The sequence below is a fragment of the Cetorhinus maximus genome, chromosome 1 (genome assembly GCF_964194155.1).
Source record: "Cetorhinus maximus chromosome 1, sCetMax3.hap1.1, whole genome shotgun sequence".
Taxonomy (NCBI): Eukaryota; Metazoa; Chordata; class Chondrichthyes; order Lamniformes; family Cetorhinidae; genus Cetorhinus; species Cetorhinus maximus.
In genome coordinates, this window is record NC_135879.1 from 14,207,321 (window position 1) to 14,226,896 (window position 19,576).

At 44.1% G+C, this 19,576-nt stretch overlaps 1 protein-coding gene across 10 annotated transcripts in view; it reads right to left on the reverse strand.

Moving 5' to 3' along the window:
* Positions 1-625: 625 nt before the first annotated feature.
* psd3l (pleckstrin and Sec7 domain containing 3, like) overlaps positions 626-19,576 on the reverse strand; it is a 300,802-nt gene continuing 281,851 nt past the window's right edge. For all 10 annotated transcript variants that reach the window (XM_078533932.1, XM_078533868.1, XM_078533723.1 and 7 more), the window contains 2 exons: positions 16,425-16,568; positions 626-2,717 (listed from right to left, as the gene is read on the reverse strand). In XM_078533932.1, the coding sequence (XP_078390058.1) occupies positions 2,511-2,717; positions 16,425-16,568 (351 nt within the window). In that variant the 3' untranslated portion in view covers positions 626-2,510. The remainder of the gene's footprint in view (positions 2,718-16,424; positions 16,569-19,576) is intronic.

Genomic DNA, 19,576 nt, shown 5'->3' on the forward strand with positions numbered 1-19,576 from the left:
GTAAACCAAGCTCTTGCAGTTAATTACCATTCATTAACACACAAAACAAAGGTGGTTTTCACAGGAGACTCCGACTATAGAACTTGACTTGTTTCAAAAAAACAATTATCCACTGAACTGATGTGCCCCTGAGTGATGTAGACTGGTAACGTTCTGAACTCAAAGGCTCAAACTGCAGTGGTGGGATTTGAATTCCCATTCCCTGTGTTGTTAGTCCAAAGACTGTCCAGTAATATAACAATCGTACATTTCTGTGTTGGTTGCCACAGTTATAGGGAAACAAAAGAGAACTTGTGGAAAAATATGAACAAAATTAAAAGCTACCCAGCAGTGGGGCATCACAGCTTGTTGAGCCCAATTGTGCCTTTCCATTTTGACTGCGATGTCAAGCAAGACTGAGTTTTAGAGGCCTAAGCTGTCCCTAACGTCACTGACATTTGGAAGAGAACCTCATGTCCATTGCGGCATCAGGCAGCACCATTTCCAAAACCGCTTGTGCTGAACTTGGACTTGCACCTCCTCCTCCTCCTTCACCAATAACATTTCTACAAACCTTTTAACAGTGCATTGCACCAAATGAAAGAATTAAACAAGCCACTTTGGAAACAAAACTCAGGAATCACTATAACATCCATTTGAATTTATTGATGTGAGCTCTTGTCTCTGTGAGAGGGCAGCATGCAAAACAAGGGACTTGTGCAGCAGAAAGAAGGCTTTCTGCATGCTATTGTACAGTAAATCTATTATATACAGACAACAAAAATAGATCCACTGGGCTACAGAAGTGAGTGAAGATGCAACAAAGTCAATAAATATCATAATAGCACAGAGAAATACCAAGTGGCACTGAAAAGAGACACCTAGTTGCACCTGAAAATACATTACTAAGCAGATACCACTTTTCACTATAAATTTTATTACAGCCTTTCATTATCTACAGATGCAGAAGGTATGACTGGCATTCTGCAGGGCAAGGGTGATGTGATTTCTTTATAGAAAAGAGATGAGATTTTCACACTTGAAGTGGTAAATTGAGTCCGCAATCAGGCACAGTCTTGTGCTCTTCCTTCGGGTGTAAGACCCCTACTTGACTAGTGTGGTGAGAGTTAAACTACAGCCTCATTGCCAAAGAAACTCAATAACAGCAGTGGTTCTGGAGGCAAAATGCAATTTCCTACTTCAAGCAAAACTTCTATTGGATCCACTGTAATTCTCCTACAATACTGTCTCTTTAACCTGTCTTACAGATGACAGAACTTGCCCAAGCATAAGTGCCTGGAATTATACAAAAAATGGAAGACAAACACACATTCTTAAAAAAAAAAATAAAAACAGGTGGTCAAGCTTTGTGTATTCTGTTTAAAGTGCACTATAAATACTAATCTTTAAAGATACAATCAAAGAATTCAGAAGGTACCTTCTATATATTTGTTATATTCTTGTCAAGGAAACATCATATACAGGCAACAGGGCTGTCTGGCATTTACAGTAAGCTTAAAATGGAGCCACATGATTAATTAGAAACAAAGTGTTTTAAAATATTTTCCTTCCAACACTGTACAGAATACAGCCTTCTGGCTCAGTAGCAGCTATGGACTTGGGGTGGGGTGTGCAAGGAGATTGGGTGACTGGCAAGCGGTGCCTGAAATGTTGAACTATCACTACTGCTAAGTCATTGGCGTGCTGGAGAAAGAGGGAGGGGGGAAGAGATGGAGATGCATCACAACCGAATCACCTTAGAGTGGAGGTCACTCACAAAGGTGTCTGTTTGAAGGAAAGACTGAAACGCACTGCACAAAATAATCTAACAGGGTGATTAAAGGAGGGGAGGAGGGGATAAGGCAATGAGAAAGTTAAAAGAACTATTTGATAATAAGCAATAAAGAAAAATCAACCAGGCATTCCGCCCAATAGCTCTTGAAAGAATATTCATTTTGTCAACCTCCAGTAAGCTGTACTGTACAAAGCATTGTTTCTTTAAGAAAAACATATCCACAGAAACATTCATTTCACTAGACTCCAACTTCCTTTGAGAGTGTTTGGTTTTAAATAATTTAAAGAATTAAAAATGAAGAAAAAAAAGACTGCAAAGGTTAGCAGCCATCTTGCTCCCTATTTCGTACACAGAAATTCAGCCAATGACAATTCTCAGTTTGTGAAATGACACACATCCATTTGGCACTCATTGATAGGACCTCTTGTGTAAACCTTCGACTGAGTGACCTTCGATGGCTTTCAAAATAGCAGGCCAACAAATAGGAGTCTGTCTCTTTAAGGCAATATAAAAAAAAGTCAATCTACAAACAGTTGCGTCAACAACCAAAAAATATATAAAAGCTACAGGAGTGTCTGCAAATGAAGGATTACCATATCAGTCATGTTCTCACAATTTCTGTTACCAAAAGTTGACATCTAAATAATATTTTACACAAAAATATACAAGTCACAGATTGCGTCACTTGATTATGTTTTGGTGGCCGAGGGCTGGGAGATGATTTCCTGCTGTGGAATTAAGTCTTCTGCTTGTTGTTGCTTGTATCAGGCCTGTAGTCTTTTCTTTCCGAGACATTGCGTTTGATTTTCGCATTTACAGGATACATCTCCTGGTTCAGCGATGGGCTGGAGTGTGACTTTTTCATCCCATTGCCATCGGTCTCCATGAGCATATCTGTCTCTCCTTCATTCAGGAGTTTAACATAATTCTCATACCGGGTTTTCTGTAACAGAAGTCAGCATGTTGTTAACAGCTCAGTGCAAGAACAGAACACTGCACTTTCAACAGTGAAGGGTGCATTATCCATGTGGCTAAAGGCCAATTGTAAACACAGATTTGAGCTTCCACAGAGGACACAGATGCTTTTAGGCCTCATTTCCCCTTTATAAGTCAGACATAAACTGACCACCATTCTCTTTTCCTTCCCCTTTATCTGTGTACCAGACTTTCAGAGTGCAGACACGTGCCCGTTAATAGATCTCATCAACATGTCTTGACTCACTGCAGAAGACATGCTCAGTTATAAGAAATGTTAAAAGTTTACATTCATTATGACTCTGGATATGCCAACTGTTAATTTTTATTGAGACATAGAAAATGGGCATTTTATCCCTTTGAGTGCAGGTTAATTTTAAGCTCCGTAAGGCCAGATCTAGTTTAGATGCCAGAAGGTGGTTCTTTCCCAAAGAACGCTGACAGCCTGTGCATTGGATGCCTATTCACTGAATTCCTTCAAATTTTGAGAGCTGGGCCTGTTTCTGGCTGGAGCAGAGATCACCTTGTTCAAAAAGTATAGAATTATTAGGACCAGCGTGATCTACTGAGCTAGTTTTGATTGTCGAAAGGGGTCAGAAAGGAAACATGCAATGTGCAAATTGGCTGCTGTGTTTACAACAGTGGCTACACTTCAAGAGCAGTTCATTGGGTGGAAGGTGCTTTGGGGTGTCCTGATTGGGCATTGCTTAAGTACCTTAAGCACATTTAAAGAAGGACTTCCCGAAACAGCTCCAGGCAGCGGGCAGTTGAGGGGGTCATTTGGCCGGACTGCCTGCCTCTCTTTCATGGCGACGTCAACGCTTGGGTGTCCTTGGAGAGGGAGCACAGGGTGTTCACTGTTACCCTTGAGGCCTTCTGTGGCCGGTGGGTGCCACAGGGGCTGGAGTGCATCATCACTTCCCAAAATGGCACTTGAATTTACTCCCCAAAGTGACATTTTAATTCGAGTTTCCTTTAATATTTTTGTTTTAGTTACAGTGCCCCTTTAAGGGGTCGTTAATGAGTTAATTTTATTTATTAGTTAATGGATGTTCAAAAGGGTATAACGAGCAACTTCCATAAACAGATCCAGGCAGCGGGCAGTTGAAGGGGTAATTTGACCCGGCTGCCTGCCACACTTGCGTGGTTATGTCCGTGACCCACTGTCCCCGGAGAGGGAGCATGTGGTACGCCTGAGACCTTCCACAACCAGTGGGTGCCGGGATGTGAGTAGGTGGGGGAGTGGGTGGGTGTGGTGGCTGGAGTGCATCATCACTTCCCAAAATGGCACTTGAATTTAATAAGTTCCTGTTAAAATTTTTGCTTTTGTCACAATAACTTTTCAGTAGCCCCTTCAAAGGGGTTGGTCATTTATTTATCTGTTTAACTCTTACTGGTTTATTGCTGAAAAAAATAGTTATGTTGTCGAAGCTTTTCATCTTGCACTCATCAGGTTTAAAGAGAACAACAATTTATACTGCATGAGAAAAGGGGTGCTGGTTGGTTGGTCGGCAAGTCAGCTCTAATTGGTTGAGACATTGCCATGGCAAAAACACCAGGGAGCTTTTGTCTCCTTTGCTTTTATTCAAAAAAGGTGCAATGTCAGGACACATTTCTTTTGCCTGTAGGGGATAGGTCAGTGCATATGAATAAATGTAGCTCCTAGTAAGTCAGAGAGAGCTATATTGTAAGCCCAACTGATACTTTAAATTGATTGCTAGTGTAATTCTTAGCGCACTCAGAATTGTTCTGCAGGTGTTGTCCAATCATGGGATTCACATCTAAAGTCAGACATTATGTTCTGAGTTTGCAAGCACAGTTGACTATGCTCAGTACTCTGCCTATTGTGAACAGCCGAAGGGACGTGCTGTTTGATGCAATTCACCAGTCATTGGGACGTACAGCCTATGTATCTGGCATCGCACTGGCGCTTCATATACCACATTACTCATTTGTGTGGTAGGCAGAACCTCTTTTTGGCTTGGCGGTAGCATCCTGTTAATGAAAAACACCACTCATGTTGCCACTGCAACATAGCAGTGTGAAATGGCTAGCTTAAACTGTTGCCCAAATGTTTGAGATACTTTACCCTTCCAGGGTAACATGAGGTCGACTGGGTGCTGTTCAGGGCCGAAAGTGGCGGCCTTAGGACCATTTGTGAGTATGTGCAATACATAGCAAGCAATGATCTGGTCGAGGTACTATTATCCCGCTGGATAGCTTAAAGCTCTTAAAACTCAAATTCTGTACTATCAAGCAACTATCTCGCTGGTTTATTTAACAGTGGGTAAAGGAGGACTTCTGGGGCAACGAGCGTTGTTTAGGGAGGAGGCTAACATATGTAATGTTGCATTCTGTAAATAAATCTGGTATTAAAAAAATGGGTGTTTGGTTTCCCACTTCACCACCTGGCTTCAGAATGCATCGAAGGTTTGGCCAACGATATGTTAGACAAGGAAGAACCAGTCAGGGATTCTACCGGAAAATGTTTGTGTGAGCACATAAGGTAAGGGCAGGATCAGGCTCTGTTGCGATACATGCCATGGCTCAATAAATTGCCAACACTTACCCTCAGGGCTCATGAGCCAGGAATGCCTACCTGGCCTTGATGGCAGGGGGTAGCTGAAGAGCTGGGACTTGCGCGACCATATCCCAGCAATGCAACTGGCTTCAAAAGAGCAGGGCAGAAAAATGACTTGCACAAAAATGAATACAACGATAGGAGTCACGATCCTAGCGGATACAATAACATTAGCGGTGGGATAAAGCAAGAGGCTGTTGAACACAGCGGAACAGGCTGAGCAATGGAAGTGGCGCATCAGACTGGAAAGTCAGTGTAACTACACCAAGAACTGCAGGTAGTGCCTGGATGGCATAAGTGACATTTACAAACACTCTTAGAATGGGAGCTATCAGGGGATAATTATCTCAATAAATAAGATGATTTAATTACCATATGAATAAAATAGTGTTTTGTACCCAAAGGAGTTTAAATTTTCAAACCGAGTTTCCCCTCATTGCCATTATATTTAGCCTTTCTCATCAGCAAGACTCAGTGTGACAGGAATATGGCAGGAATTAACAGACCGCTGGAAATAAATGCCTTAATGCAGCCATCATCCTTCTCCTTAAACCCACAAACCTTGTATACATTGTCCTCAGTTGCGCTGAATACAAATAGCGCCAGTACTTTTAATGTTACCAAAGGGCCTCATGCATCAATTTCTTTATCAAGCTCGTCAGTTAATTACCGTTACACTGAATTAAGGAGCTGCTAAATGAATGCCAGTAATTACTAATGCTGCTGTTTTACTCCAGCCTCTGATTAAATGGTGGAGTAAAAACCCTGTGGGAGTCCCGACAGGACAGTCATTAGGTTTTGATGCAAACAAATGCACACTGCAGTACACTTTGTTCCCTGGAGGGCACATCTGGTTGCTGGTCGATGAGGTGGACAGAAGTTGCAATAAAGTCCGCACCTTGCGTATTCATCGGAAATCAACGCTCAAGATCAAGGTGAAAGTCAGAAAGTGAGAGGAAATAAATCAAACACTTTCTTTGTAATAAGGTGAAAAAAATTGAAAAAGATATTTTAACTTCACCCCCCACAAGACAAGGGCAGATGAAAACTCAACTTCGTTTTACAAATAACACTTGGCGCTGTGAGAACAACAAATAAAGTGATATTATATTTCAATGTTTCTTTAAGACACCTTCCAAGCTACAATGCTTAGTATGTCTTAAATAGCCTGAGTCATTCACTTATTTAAAGGAAGGAAAAGCAAAGGGCTTGCATTTATATAGCACCATTCACAATATTTACTGAACGGTTATATAGTCCTATTCCACTCATTCTTCAATTATGCAGGGAAATGGCAAAAAGTATTGCACTTTTCACTGCATTCATGATTAATTTGAAATGAGAGATCTTGTAGAATGCTGAGTCAGTCATAAATGATCACAAAGTTCTGCGTAGTCTGTGAGACCTACAGTTAAGTTCTTGGCAGTCTTGCTGACTGCCTCAGAGGCATCAATCTCCTCTTTTCCACTGAAGTTTCAGGAAAAATATGCTCAACAGCAACAACTTGAATTTATATAGCGCCTTTCATGTGATAAAATTCTCAAGGTGCTTCACGGGGCCATTATTAAACAAAATATGACACAAAGTCACATAAGGAAGCTATTAGGGCATTCGACCAAAAGCTAGGTCAAGCTTTGAGGAGTGTCTTAGAGGAGGAATGCAAGTTAAAGGGCAGAATGGTTTCGGGAGGAAATTCCAGAGCTTGGGACCTGGCCTGCTGATTCCGCGTGGCGACAATTAAAATCGGGGATGCTCAAGAGGCCCTAATTAGAAGAGACTATCTCGGCGGGCTGTGGGACGGGAGGAGACTACAGGGGTCGGGGGGGCGGGGTGGGGAGCGAGGCCATGGAAGGATGAGAATTTTAAAATCAAGAAGCTGCTTAACCACGCGTCAGTGTAGGTCAGTGAGCGCCGGGGGTGATGGGTCAAAGAGATTTGTGTGAGTTAGGACATTGTGAGAGTTTTTGATGACCTAGGTTTATGGTTTAATCAAGTTCACCCAATACAATCAGCTCCTTTCACCGTTGCCTCAGTGCCACAGGAAAATAGGTATATGAAGCTTGGCAATTTTGGAGTTTAAAACTTGATTGATGAATATTAGTATGGTTGCTGTAAAATTATATGGAAAGTACAGCACACCAACAGGGCATTTGATTCAACTAATCTATGCCAGGGTTTATGCTCTACATGAGCCTCCTTCCAAACTTCCTCCTCTAATTCTATCAAGCATAACTTTCTTTTCCTTTCTCCCTCATATGTTTATCTTTTGTTAAATGCATCTATGCTCTTCACCTTAGCCACTCCCTGTGCATCCACATTCAAATCACTCTTTACCCAAATTCCTTTTGGGATTTATTAGTGACTCTCTTACATTTATAGTCTGTAGCTTTGTTCTCACGCACCAGTAGAACCATCATCTCTAGACCTACCCTAACAAACCCTTTCATAATCTTAGAGATCTCGTAAAATTCATCCATTAACATTATACAACATCTTTAACATAGTAAAATGTCCCCAAGGCTCTTCACAGGAGCATTAGCAAAGAAAATTTGTCATTAAGCCACATAAGGAGTTTTGAGTGCAGGTGACCGATAGGTTTTTTTTAAAGCTCATTCACAGGATGTGGTCTTCACTGGCTGTGCCAGCATTTATTGCCCATGCCTAGCTGCCCTTGAGAAGGTGATGGGACAGGACATGCCCACGTAGATAGTGGTGTCTGGGACACTATCTGTAAGATATGATTCCGTGAGGATGACTATGTCAGGCTGTTGCTTGACTAGTCTGTGAGACAGCTCTCCCAGTTCTGGCACAAGCCCCCAGATGTTAGTGAGGAGGACTTTGCAGGGTTGAAAGGGCTGAGTTTGCCGTTGTTATTTCCGGTGCCTAGGTCGATGCTGGGTGGTCCGTCTGGTTTCATTCCTGGTCAAAGAGGTGGATTTTAAGGAGCGTCTTAAGGGAGAAAAGGGAGGTAGAGAGATGAAACGGTTCAGGGAGAGAATTCCGGAGCTTAGGGCCTCAGCAGTTAAAGGCATCACCCCCCCAATGGTGCAGTGATTAACAAAAGAGATGCTCAAGAGGCTAGAATTGGACGAGCGCAGATATCTCAGCCTTCTCTTTTCCAGAGAAAAGCAACCCCACCTTTCCAATTTTTCCTGATAGATATGGTCTCTCAATTTTGATATAATTCTTGCAAATCTAGGCGCTTGTGATGTATCAGCTGTATTGCGAGTTCCACATTTTGAGTAAGGGAGAACTTCCACACGTGCACCTGATTTGTATTGTGCCCTTTGCTTTTAAAATAAACGAGTTGCTTCTTGTCTGTTTTGAAAGTTGTGTCACATCATAGGCTGCATGCAGGGAACACAGTTGGTAGTTTGGCACTATGCTCGGCCTGTGATGTCTCTTTGTTCTACATGTAGGGTAGGTGTCTGAAATGCATCTGTATAGGAGCCCAGTGGGCAGGAGTGAACAGCCAAACAACATGTGTCGAGGGTCAAGAGAGAGGCAAAAAAATAAAGAACCAGCAAAAAATAAATAGCCTTCAAGGCATAATAAAAAGTGTGTGGCTTGTCAGCAAGTTGTCTGCAGTTCCATCTTGCTGCACAGGAGTTGTTGCCTCTTGGGTATGGCACATGCTGTTTCAATTGGTTTCTCTTAAGCCCCTTCTGTTTATAACAGGTCGATGAGCTGCGTCTTGTGTGTAGCTGAAGAGAGTAAGCATGCTTTCAGCTCTGTGTGCTAGTTTGCTTCTAGTTTTTAGCCTACACCTCTGACTAGCAGCAATGTGAAAAAGAGAGCCAAATGTGTGTGCCTCTCCTTGTCAGTACACAGCTCCTCCATCGGTGAGTCCTCAGCTGTACTTCCTCTCACGACACACGGAAACGGGGTCCTTTGCAGTTCCAGGCTAAAGCTTTAGAGGAACTTGGGGGAGGTTTGGTCCGCAGACAAGCACTGTGCATGCCCACCGACATGTGAACATGCCCTGGTACTTGATCCAAACTCCCAGCTATGGGTGAATAGCTCCACTGCCTTGTGGATACCTCAGGAGAGATAAAGGCTAAGGGAGTAACCCCTCACTGAAAATCTAGAGTGGAATCCAAAGGCAAACTGATGTCTAAAAACGTCACTTTTCGGCAAATCCTGCGACCAAACCGGTGCCAAACATAGTGGTTTTGCATTCCTTTAGACTCAATCAGGGAGGTTGAGAGGGGGACACCAACACTTGGGCAGCCCAGGGTCTCCAGAAATTTTGCCCAGGCTTGCGGCCTGGACAGGACACTCTAATTTTGCTGCAGAGAGTTAACACAATACAGGAGGAGCAGTTACAAGTGATAAGGCCAACTCAATTGGCGTAGCGAACTGGTGCTATGGTCTCTGATGGTGGGAGGGACCATCGTGTCCCACTGTTCTGCCACAGCCCGCTTCAAGTTGGGCCGCCCCTGACCAGTAAGGTGCTGGCCTGACACGGTCCATCTGCTTCGGTGGATGCTTGGAGTTCAGGGTCTCTGCTCAACACGTGGAGGGAATCCATCGCACCTGATAAACAAACAAAATGAACAAAAGGAAGAAGGTGCCAACTCTTCAACTGGCAAGCTGGAAAGTCAGGACCATATGCACGGGATTGACAGACGACTTGCAGCTGGTCAATAAAACATACATGACAGCCGGGAGCGACATGGAACTTGGATAGGCTGAACAGCGACGTAGCTTCCTTAAAGGAGACCATGTTCGCCAAGAGTGGGTCACTGAAAGAAAGCCACTACACATTCATCTGGCAGGTGAAGAGTTCAGATGAAACACCTGAGCAAGGTGTAGGCTTTGCTGTAAGAAACTCGCTACTCTCGATGATAGAGCCTTCCTAAAAATGGTTCAGAATGTGTTCTCTCCATCTGCCTCTCAACTCAAACAGAGGCCGTTGCCCTCATGACTACCTATGCTCTAACACTGTGCTCCACTACAGAGTCAAAAGACCTGTTCTATGAGGAACTTGACACTGCTATCAGCAGAATCCCTAAGTCAGGACATCTTTACTTACCAGGGAATTTCAATGCAAGAGTGGGTGCATGGAACATGAAACAGCCAGGGAAAGATAAATGAGAACAGTCAGAGACTACTTGAGCTTTGCTGCTACCATGAGCTTTGTGTAGCTAACACCTTCATTCAGAACAAACCAGGCCACAAGGTGTCCTGGAGACATCCAAGATCAGGGCATTGGCACCAGCTGGATCTGATCATCATCAGATGTGACTCTCTGAACAGCATTCTCAACACACACAGCTACCACAGCGCTGACTGTGAGACAGATCCCTCCCTGGGGTGCACTTAGGGTGAGGATGCAAGCCTTGAAACTTTTTCATTCAAGACAGTAATGCTGTCATCAAATCAACGTCAGCCATACTGGTCACCCAAATAAAAACCAACAGTTCCTCCACTCACTTAAACAGGTGCATTCCCACAGAGTGCAGAAGTGAAATGAAACATACTTCAAGACACTATCTACAATACCACACTCTCAACATAGGGGAAGCAAGGGTGGAAAAATGCTGACTGGTTCAAGGCTAACATCACTGGATGGAACCTGTCATTGAAGCCAAGTGGTCTGCTCTCATTAATTACAGGAGAGATCCAAGCAAGGAGATTCCGAATACACTAAGAGCCATTCGAAGTGAAGCCCAACGAGCTGCTAGACAGTGTGCCAGAGGTTCCAACTTTGCCAGAATATCCAGATGTCCTTCGACTCAGGCAAGTGCTAGGGGCTCATATGAAAGGATCAAAAAGGCAACAGGTCCATCAGCAATGAAAACTGTGCCATTCAAAACAAAGGCAAGTGAGGGGGGAGGTGGGGCTGGGGGGGTGATGAGGTCATCACCAATTGCAATAAACAGTTGGAGATGAGTGGAACACTACCTTGAGTTAAACTCTACAGAGGACATACCGTCACTGAGGAAGCTCCAGACATAATAGAAAGCCGGTCTGTCACGACAGAGTTGGATAGCAAACCCACAGTGCAGGAGCTTAGCACAGCTATTGTCTCACTTGCTGCGGGCAAAGCTCCAGGTACTGATGCTTCTACAGCCTGAACTCATCAAGCACAGGAAACTGGCGCTCCTGCACCATCTGTACCAACTTCTCTGTCTCTGCTGCAGGGAGGGGGCAGTGTCCCAGAATATGTGCGCTGCAAAGATTGTGACCCTGTGCAAGAACAAGAGTGACCACAGCAATTGCAACAACTATTGAGCAACCTCCCTGCTGAGCATCATGAGAAAATTATTTTCCCGCGTTACCCGTGTCAGACAGCAGGTCCTGGCTGAACGCATCTACCCCGAATCCCAGTGTGGATTCAGAACTGGAAGATCTACAACCGACATGATCCCGGCAGCTGCAAGAGAAATTCCATGAGCAAAGACCACCACAATATATTTCCTTCATCGGTCTCACCAAGGCATTTGACCACGTGAGCAGAGGCGGTCTATTTAAGCTGCTGAAGAAAATTGGCTGCTCGCTGAAGCTCCTCAACGTGATTTCCTCTTTCCCTAACAACATGACAAGGTAACATCAGAACCCTTTGAGATCCACTGTGGGGCCAAACAGGATTGTGTTCTGGCACCAACAGTCTTTGGCATAATCTTCTCTTTGTTGCTGTCTTTTTGGTCATCTATGGAGTTTGTCTACTTATATACCAGAACTGGCGGAAAGCTTTTCAACCTTGCTCACTTAAGATCCAAGCAAAGATATGTCAAGTCCTCATCAGAGAGTTGTTCTATGCTGACGATGCCACACCAGCATTTCATACTGAGGGACAAATGGACAGGCTCGCTTCACACCTGTAAAGAGTTTGGTTTGACCATCAGCATCAGGTTGCCATACTGCCATCTTTTTGTATTGACAATGTGACGCTGGAGGTTGTTGATAGCTTCACACACCTATGCTCCACAATCACCAGCAATCTGTCACTGGATGCTCAAGTCAGCTGATGCATTGCGAAAGCCGCAGCTGTTATGTCCAAGCTGAGTAAGCGTGTGGAACAGCAGCAACCTGACTGAGAACACCAAACTGTGAATCTACCAAGCCTGTGTCCTTAGCGCGCTCCTCTACAGTGGTGAGACCTGGACAACATATGCTGGGCAGGAGAAAAGGCTGAACAGTTTCCACCTTTGCTGTTTCATATGCATCCGCGACATCTCTTGGCAGGACAAGGGCACTAGCTCAGAGGCCCTGGAGTGTGCTAATTCCATCAGCATACACTCATTGCTAAGCCAATGACATCTGCACTGGCTCTACCATGTGCACCAGATGGATAACAGCCGTATACACAAAGACCTTCTGAATGGTGAACTGGCCACTTAGTCACAACCTCCTGGCCGTCCATACTTCTGCTACAAGGACACATGCAAGTGAGGAATGAAGATGGTGGACATTGACACTGACAACTGGGAGACAGTTGCTGACGGCTGTGACCTCTGGAGGCTGACTGTTTGGAAAGGTATTGGAAGAGGCGAGCAGCAATGAAAAGCTCAGTTGGCTAAGAAGAGGACCCAGAGAAAACAGAGGCCAGCAAGATTGTGCACCTTCCCACAGTCTGTCTCACCCTCTGCAGCAAATGTGGCAGGGACTGCCTTGCCCAGAGTGGGGCTCCTGAGCCACAGCAGGCGAGGCTTAAGACAGAATTGGGGACCACGGCACAAACCATCATCTCACGAGACAGGAGGCTGCCAGCAAAAAAAATCTGAATCCTGCAGCAAGGTGCATTTAGTCTCGCTGTCTGACAATTTAGTAAAACACACTGACCGCATCAGCATAACTACTCTCCCACAACAAGATACAATGATAAAGCACTCAATATGTATGCTCTTTATGTGGTGGTGGATAATGAATGGACATTGGATCATCCAAGGGGAATGGTAAGGATAAGGGGCAGGAGTTATGGAAGAACATCAGGAGGAGGCACACGCATGGTTGTGGGGGGTGGCGGTATTTTAAAGAGATAGGGGAGAGCGGCCAGGTTAATGAGATGCTGAGGGGGTGAGTTACAGTTGACAGCGATGGCGATTGAAAGAGTGGTTGCCCACAGCACAGTGGAGACAAGATTTGCGCCAGAGGGGTTGCACACAAGAAACTCAAGGGGTAAACTGAACCTGAACCATCGTACAATCTGTAACTAGATGGCAATGGATTCAAGTTCAAGAGGTGGTTGAGCAGAGTTTGGGGGACTGTGGATACAGAAAACTGAAACAGGAGATGAATAGTTGTTTTGATTTCAGTGCGGAGGAGGAAGAGTGGTACTGCTTCCAACTTTCGGATCTATTATGTTGACTGCAACGAACTTTCAGAGCCATTATTTTGACCGTGATGTCCTTCTCCTTCCTACATAATCAAATGTTCCTGGGCAAAGAGTGCCTCAGAATGAACCGGAACGGTTACTTCCTGTCACCCCGAATGGCCTTTTACAACTTATAATCTGGTGCACTGAACAAAATGGGGCTTTCAACTGTCACGTAAACTGGTGTTTTAACAAAAAGCAATATCACGAAGAAGAGCAAATAAATGGCTAACGCTAGGTCTTTTATAGATTTCTGGCCCTCGTGCCTGACTTGAATGGACGATTGCCAGAATTGGGAATAAATGTCTGTCCTTTCACAGGCGCAATTCTCTGGAAAAGGCATCAGATTAATTCAACTACATGTCGAATCCTGAAATGAATTTCTCATTATCTAGATGCAATGATGCTCCGAGCTCAATTTTTTGAGGTTTGTATTTGCAAAGGTGTTAAACATCTCTCTCGGCACCTGACAGTCTGATCGAAGAGGCACTGGAAAAAAAGCGCTACTACTCAAATCAGCATCCCATTTTGAAGCTAACTTTCAGTTAGATGAGCAGGGGGCAAAATGAAGCTCAGTTTTTATTTCAACTTCTGCTACGGGGCCTCTAATCTTCAAAGAAGTGTACAGTCATCAAGCTAAAGAGAGCAGATTGCAGCTCCTGATGAACCTTTTGTCAAATTGTTTGCTCTAAACACCTTGTGGTGTAGTATCAGGAATTTGAAGAGAGGCTCACAGTACGGAAGCACTGAGCTTATGTTTACTGCTTTGCTCAGTCATGAATAAATTGTCTGCTTCACAGGTAATTTTTGGTAGTTTAGAGGTGAAAAAAAATGTTTTTTTGCTCCTGCATCACAAATGACTTTACATTTACTGAAATCTGCCAGGACTCAGTGAAGCAGACAGACCTTGCTGATTCCCAGTGAGTGTCACTCTAGTCAAATACATCGAGCTTCATTCACTCCCAACAGTTTGCAAAGCTCCGTCAGAAATAAAGGTGGGAAAACGTATCCCACAACCTTAGCACCTCAATCGCCCTGGAAGCCTGCTGGTCATAATTTTAACTGCTTGCCACAGTTCAGTGGCTGAGATGCCTACCAGAAGTGGGCAGGAGCGTCACAAGTTTAGGTTAATCAGGGTCCTATTGCAACATAGCACCCCGATTGGATTGTAGCTCAGGCCTGAGTTTCTGGATGGGGTTAACACTGAGTATTGCTTCAAAATAGGCCAAGGTGTCAGGAGAAGGGGGCAGGCTTTACTTGAGTGAAATGTACATTTAAAGTACATAGTTGGAAAAAACAAAACTACAAGATTGTTGCCTGTTTGGAACAACTTTGCACTGTAGGGGCAGAAAGATCACGGATAATCAAGTAGAGACAAGGTACTGTAGTGCAGAGAGTTCAGCGATTCGAACAATGAGCTCCATTGAGGAAATACCACTTCCCTGGCATTGATATTATTTACAATTCCCTATCAGCTGCTCACTGGAAGTATAGTGTTCAGGTGATACAGGGTTAGAACGGGGATAATTGGATCAAGGTGCGCCGATGGAATTAAGTTCCTCTTTTAAAGTCGTACCCGTTCCATCTTTATTTTCATACTTTCATTCAAAGTTCTTACATTTCAAATGGACACTACCCACATAAACTTGTCGCACTGTAATTGCACCCTCCCTCCAGTTGTACTACAGTGCCACCTCTGGGCAAGAATGCAATAACAGTGTGACAAGTTTACACAGGCAGTTTTCATTGTCCATGTGGATGCATAAGTTTCGAGTGGGAATAGAGTTGTTAGGAAGCCTGTGATGCCATAAGATTTTTAAACATTATCATCAAAGGATTGTTTTATCATGACTCAGGACCTTCGTGAGAAGAGTGAAGAAATTTGGAGGGGAATAAAGAAGCTGACTCTGCGCTGCTATCAATGGCATTATCACCCTCCCAGATTCAAGATGTACACAGTTTATTTAATTCACTTTTCTTAGGGACTGGTGGGAGGTACCTACATGGAAAGTAGCTGAACAAGGCGCCAATAGGATGGGGCCTGGCCAAATTGGCCATCCTCTTCAAAGATTAAAAAAACCCCCAGATTCTTGAACATCTTATCCATTCAAAATCACGCACTGCTCAAAATACCAAGGTTAGCAAGCTGCCAGAATAAATGGTGCCTGTTCTCACACAATTATCTAACAATGGGAACTGTGGCAGAGAGGGTCGCTCATATTACTGAGAACAAGTCAATGTTTACAAAATGCAGACAAACTAGCTGCTTGAGAAAAACTTCCAAAGCTTCATTTGAACAACAACTTGCATTTACAAAGCTCCTCCAACTCAGTAACAATGTCCCAAGGCACCGAAGTAGCAAACAAAATTTGACATTCAGCTGCACAAGTTGCTCTGACGACAGGTGGCCAAAAGCTTGGTCCAAGGGACGGCTTTTAAGGAGTGGGCATTAAGGAGCAGATTGGCAGGGAGGTGAAGAGGGTTGGGGAGGGAATTCCAGAGCTTAGGGCTGAGACAGCTGAAGGCATGGCCACTGACGGTGAAACGATGAAAATCATTAAGCTACATTGCTGAGCATTTCTAGTGGCAGTGCAATGGCCAAGGTAAGAGTAAACGTTCTGTGATTTTGTGATAAATACAGCCTACACTGCAGTGAACTGCCACACACCTAAAGGTGCTCCTTTGCTAATCTGCTACCTCTGCTGTTTTTAAACTAAATCGTGTGCAGCCATAGTGGAAGAGGCGAGTGCACAAAGCTTTCCTCCACCCCCTACCTCAAACTCCAGGTAGTGCTCCTTCAGTCTGTATTCATCAATCTCCTTAGCTTTGACTTTCTTGTCAGGTGGGTAGGAGCAGTGTTCAGTGAGCTCGGTGGAAATCTGTTTCAGCTTGGCCTCGTGTGATTTCAGCTGATCCTCCTGAAACAAGAGTAGTTTAACACACATCATTAAAACAAACTGAAATAAAAACACATATGAAGTTTGTAGCTACAGCAGTTTTCTTTCCGAATGGCCGTATTACATCACAGGTTACTTCAGGTTTCCAGCATCCGCAGTATTTTGCTTTTATATTTTAAAAAAAAATCACAGTGGCGTTTGACAAAGTTAAGCAGTGAGAGGGTCGATACATCATTGGCAGAGTCCCTTTAATTAGTGGTAAAGGCGATACAGAAGCGCACATTTTGAGGTGTCTCCAGCGTCAATGCAGACTTCTCCAAGGGTGTAAGTGATGCAAAATTTGAAGCAACAGGATTTTCTTAATGGTTAAGGCTTACATGGTCACATTCAATTCATTAACCGTAGGAAAGCGATTTTCTTTTTTCAGTGGAAGGGTGGTGCCATGTGCATAATGAAGTTTAAAATCAATTTGCGTAGGTGAACAGCAGGGCCATCGAGACTAACTAGATCGCTCTTTAAAAGAGCAAGTGGCCTCCTTCTATACTGCAAGCTTCAGCAGAAAGAATTGGTTCATTTCAATGGCACGCTGATGTCTCAAGGAGTGGCTCCTTATCTTCCCTGGGGTTCTGTTTTTGGATTTCAGCATCTTTTGCAGGAGGTTTTCCAATTTAGTGGAATCTCGAGGAAGCACTGTTACAGTTCCAGCGGAGGCGGTTAACCAGGCACCCATTTGAAGTTTGGCAAAGTCCCCGGGCAGCTTGGGCCAAGGGATGCACACTTATGGTCACTTCTCGCTTCCGGTTCCACTCCCTGTGCACCACATTCTGGAAACCCGACAGTGAGTGTGCTTTTCAGTGCAGTCATCTATTTTTCTACTCGGGGACCTCAGTCACCGTCACCCTGATCCTCCCCCCGGCCACCCCCACCTCAGCCACCCCTCCCTGCCCCACCCCACATCATTTTGTGCTTCCATCATGTAAAATAGAAGTGCTCATTATCCTCACTGCACGTCACCAGCGAACTTGAAAGCAGGCCCTGCAGTGAGCTAGGATAGGGCGCTAATTAATAAATGTCAGTATAAAAATAGCACACGGGAAGGCTGGGCCAAGATTTTACTGCAGAGACGGAGGTTTTATTATTAGATCAGCCCCATTACCTTTTAGGTGCAGCTGGTGGCATCACGGCAGTGAATGCAATTTGTAATGCAATGCTGGAAAAATTCCCACACTGCTACGTCAGGGCATGTTTCCATGGCAATGCCGTATGTTGAAGGCATGGAGGAAGGTCGGGGACAGACAGCAACCCAACTGGCATCAATGTTTAATATAGCAGGATAGCTCAACATGCCAGCATTATTGTCACTAATGGGAATGGAAGTAGTAGTGATGGAGAATACGGGGCTTGGATTGAGTTCCAGTGTATACCATTGATTCCAGCAACACGCCATCTGTTTCTCTGAAAGGAGGGTTAGTACAGGAAGACCAGGAAATGAAACGGAACCGTTAAAGCTTAAAATCTATTGTCATTCATTGCATTACATAGCGTAGTGACTGTGTTATGGGACCAGTAAAGCAGAGGAGGGAAACCCAGTTCTGGTGAAAAAGTCACCGATCTGAAATGTTTATTCAGTTTCTCTCTCTTCACAGAGTATTTCCAGCATTTTCTGTTTTTATTATGGCAGACCAAAGGCTTGGACTGAAGACTTGGAGACATGACTTTTAAATCCCACTAGAGCCACTGGGCATGGAAATTCAGATCCTGTCAGATCCCCCCTGGATGAATTAAATTAAAATGACCCTTTGAAGACACAGTTCTGTCACTAAATCAGTTGCGATATTTGTAAATAGCAGGAAATGTGATAGGAAGAAGATTGCAGGAGAATCTGGATAGTCCTCCCATTCTTCAAATACTCTCTAACCCTAAGCCAATACCCAATCATATAAATGTTACCGATGATCCAAAGGACAGAATCACAGAAGTGTTACAGCACAGAAAGAGATCGTTCAGCCCATCGAGTCTGCACTGGATCTCTGAATGAGCAATTTACTTAGTGCCATTCTCCTGCCTTCTCCCCCAGACCCTGCACATTCTTCCTTTTCAAGTAACAGTCTAATTCCCTTTTGAATGTCATGATTGAACCTGCCTCCACCACTCTCTCAGGCAGTGCGTTCCAGACTCTAATCACTCACTGTATGAAAAAGCTTTTCCTCATATCGCTTTTGCCAATTGCTTTAAACCTGTGCCCTCTCTTTCTCGATCCTTTCACGAGTGGAAAGTTTCCCTATCTACTCTGCCCAGGTCCCTCATGATTTTGATTACCTCTATTAGATCTCCTCTTAGCCTTTTCTTCTCCAAGGAAAACAGTCCTAACTTCTCCAATCCATCTTCATAACTGAGTGAGGGCATATCATCGCAGTCCACACTGCTGTATACTGGGCATCAGAATGGAAGTTCCTAAATAGTCTCAGTGGGCAAGTAAACTGCGAGACATTATACTCAACTGAACATCATAAAGACCCCAGATTTGGTTCATTCTCTCTGATGATCTCACATCATAGAGGTGGAGGATGCCAAGGGGTGAAGATAGTTACAATTGGCTCAAGTGCCTCAAGGGTAAGGAGGTCAGTTAAAGGTAATGTGATGTTTTTTATTACTGTTTTTTAATACATCAACGTTCATGTGTGTTTTCATATATGGAGATGTAATCACCGGCACAAGAACATAAGAAACAGGAGGAGTAGACCACGTGGGCCCATCGAGCCTGCCCCGTCATTTATACCTTCGAGCTGACCTTCTGATGCAACTGCACCTTCCTGTGCGTTCCCCATATCCATTGATTCCCCCAAAAATTCTCCCTATCTCGGGATTAAATATATTCAACAATGGAGTATTCACAACCGTCTGGGGCACAGAATCCCAAGGTCCACAATCCTCTGAGTGAAGAAATTTCTCCTCAGTTCAGTCCTCGGACATCTCAGCCATGACTTTGCTCTTCAAATCACTTTTGCTGGCAAACACAATGTTGAAGG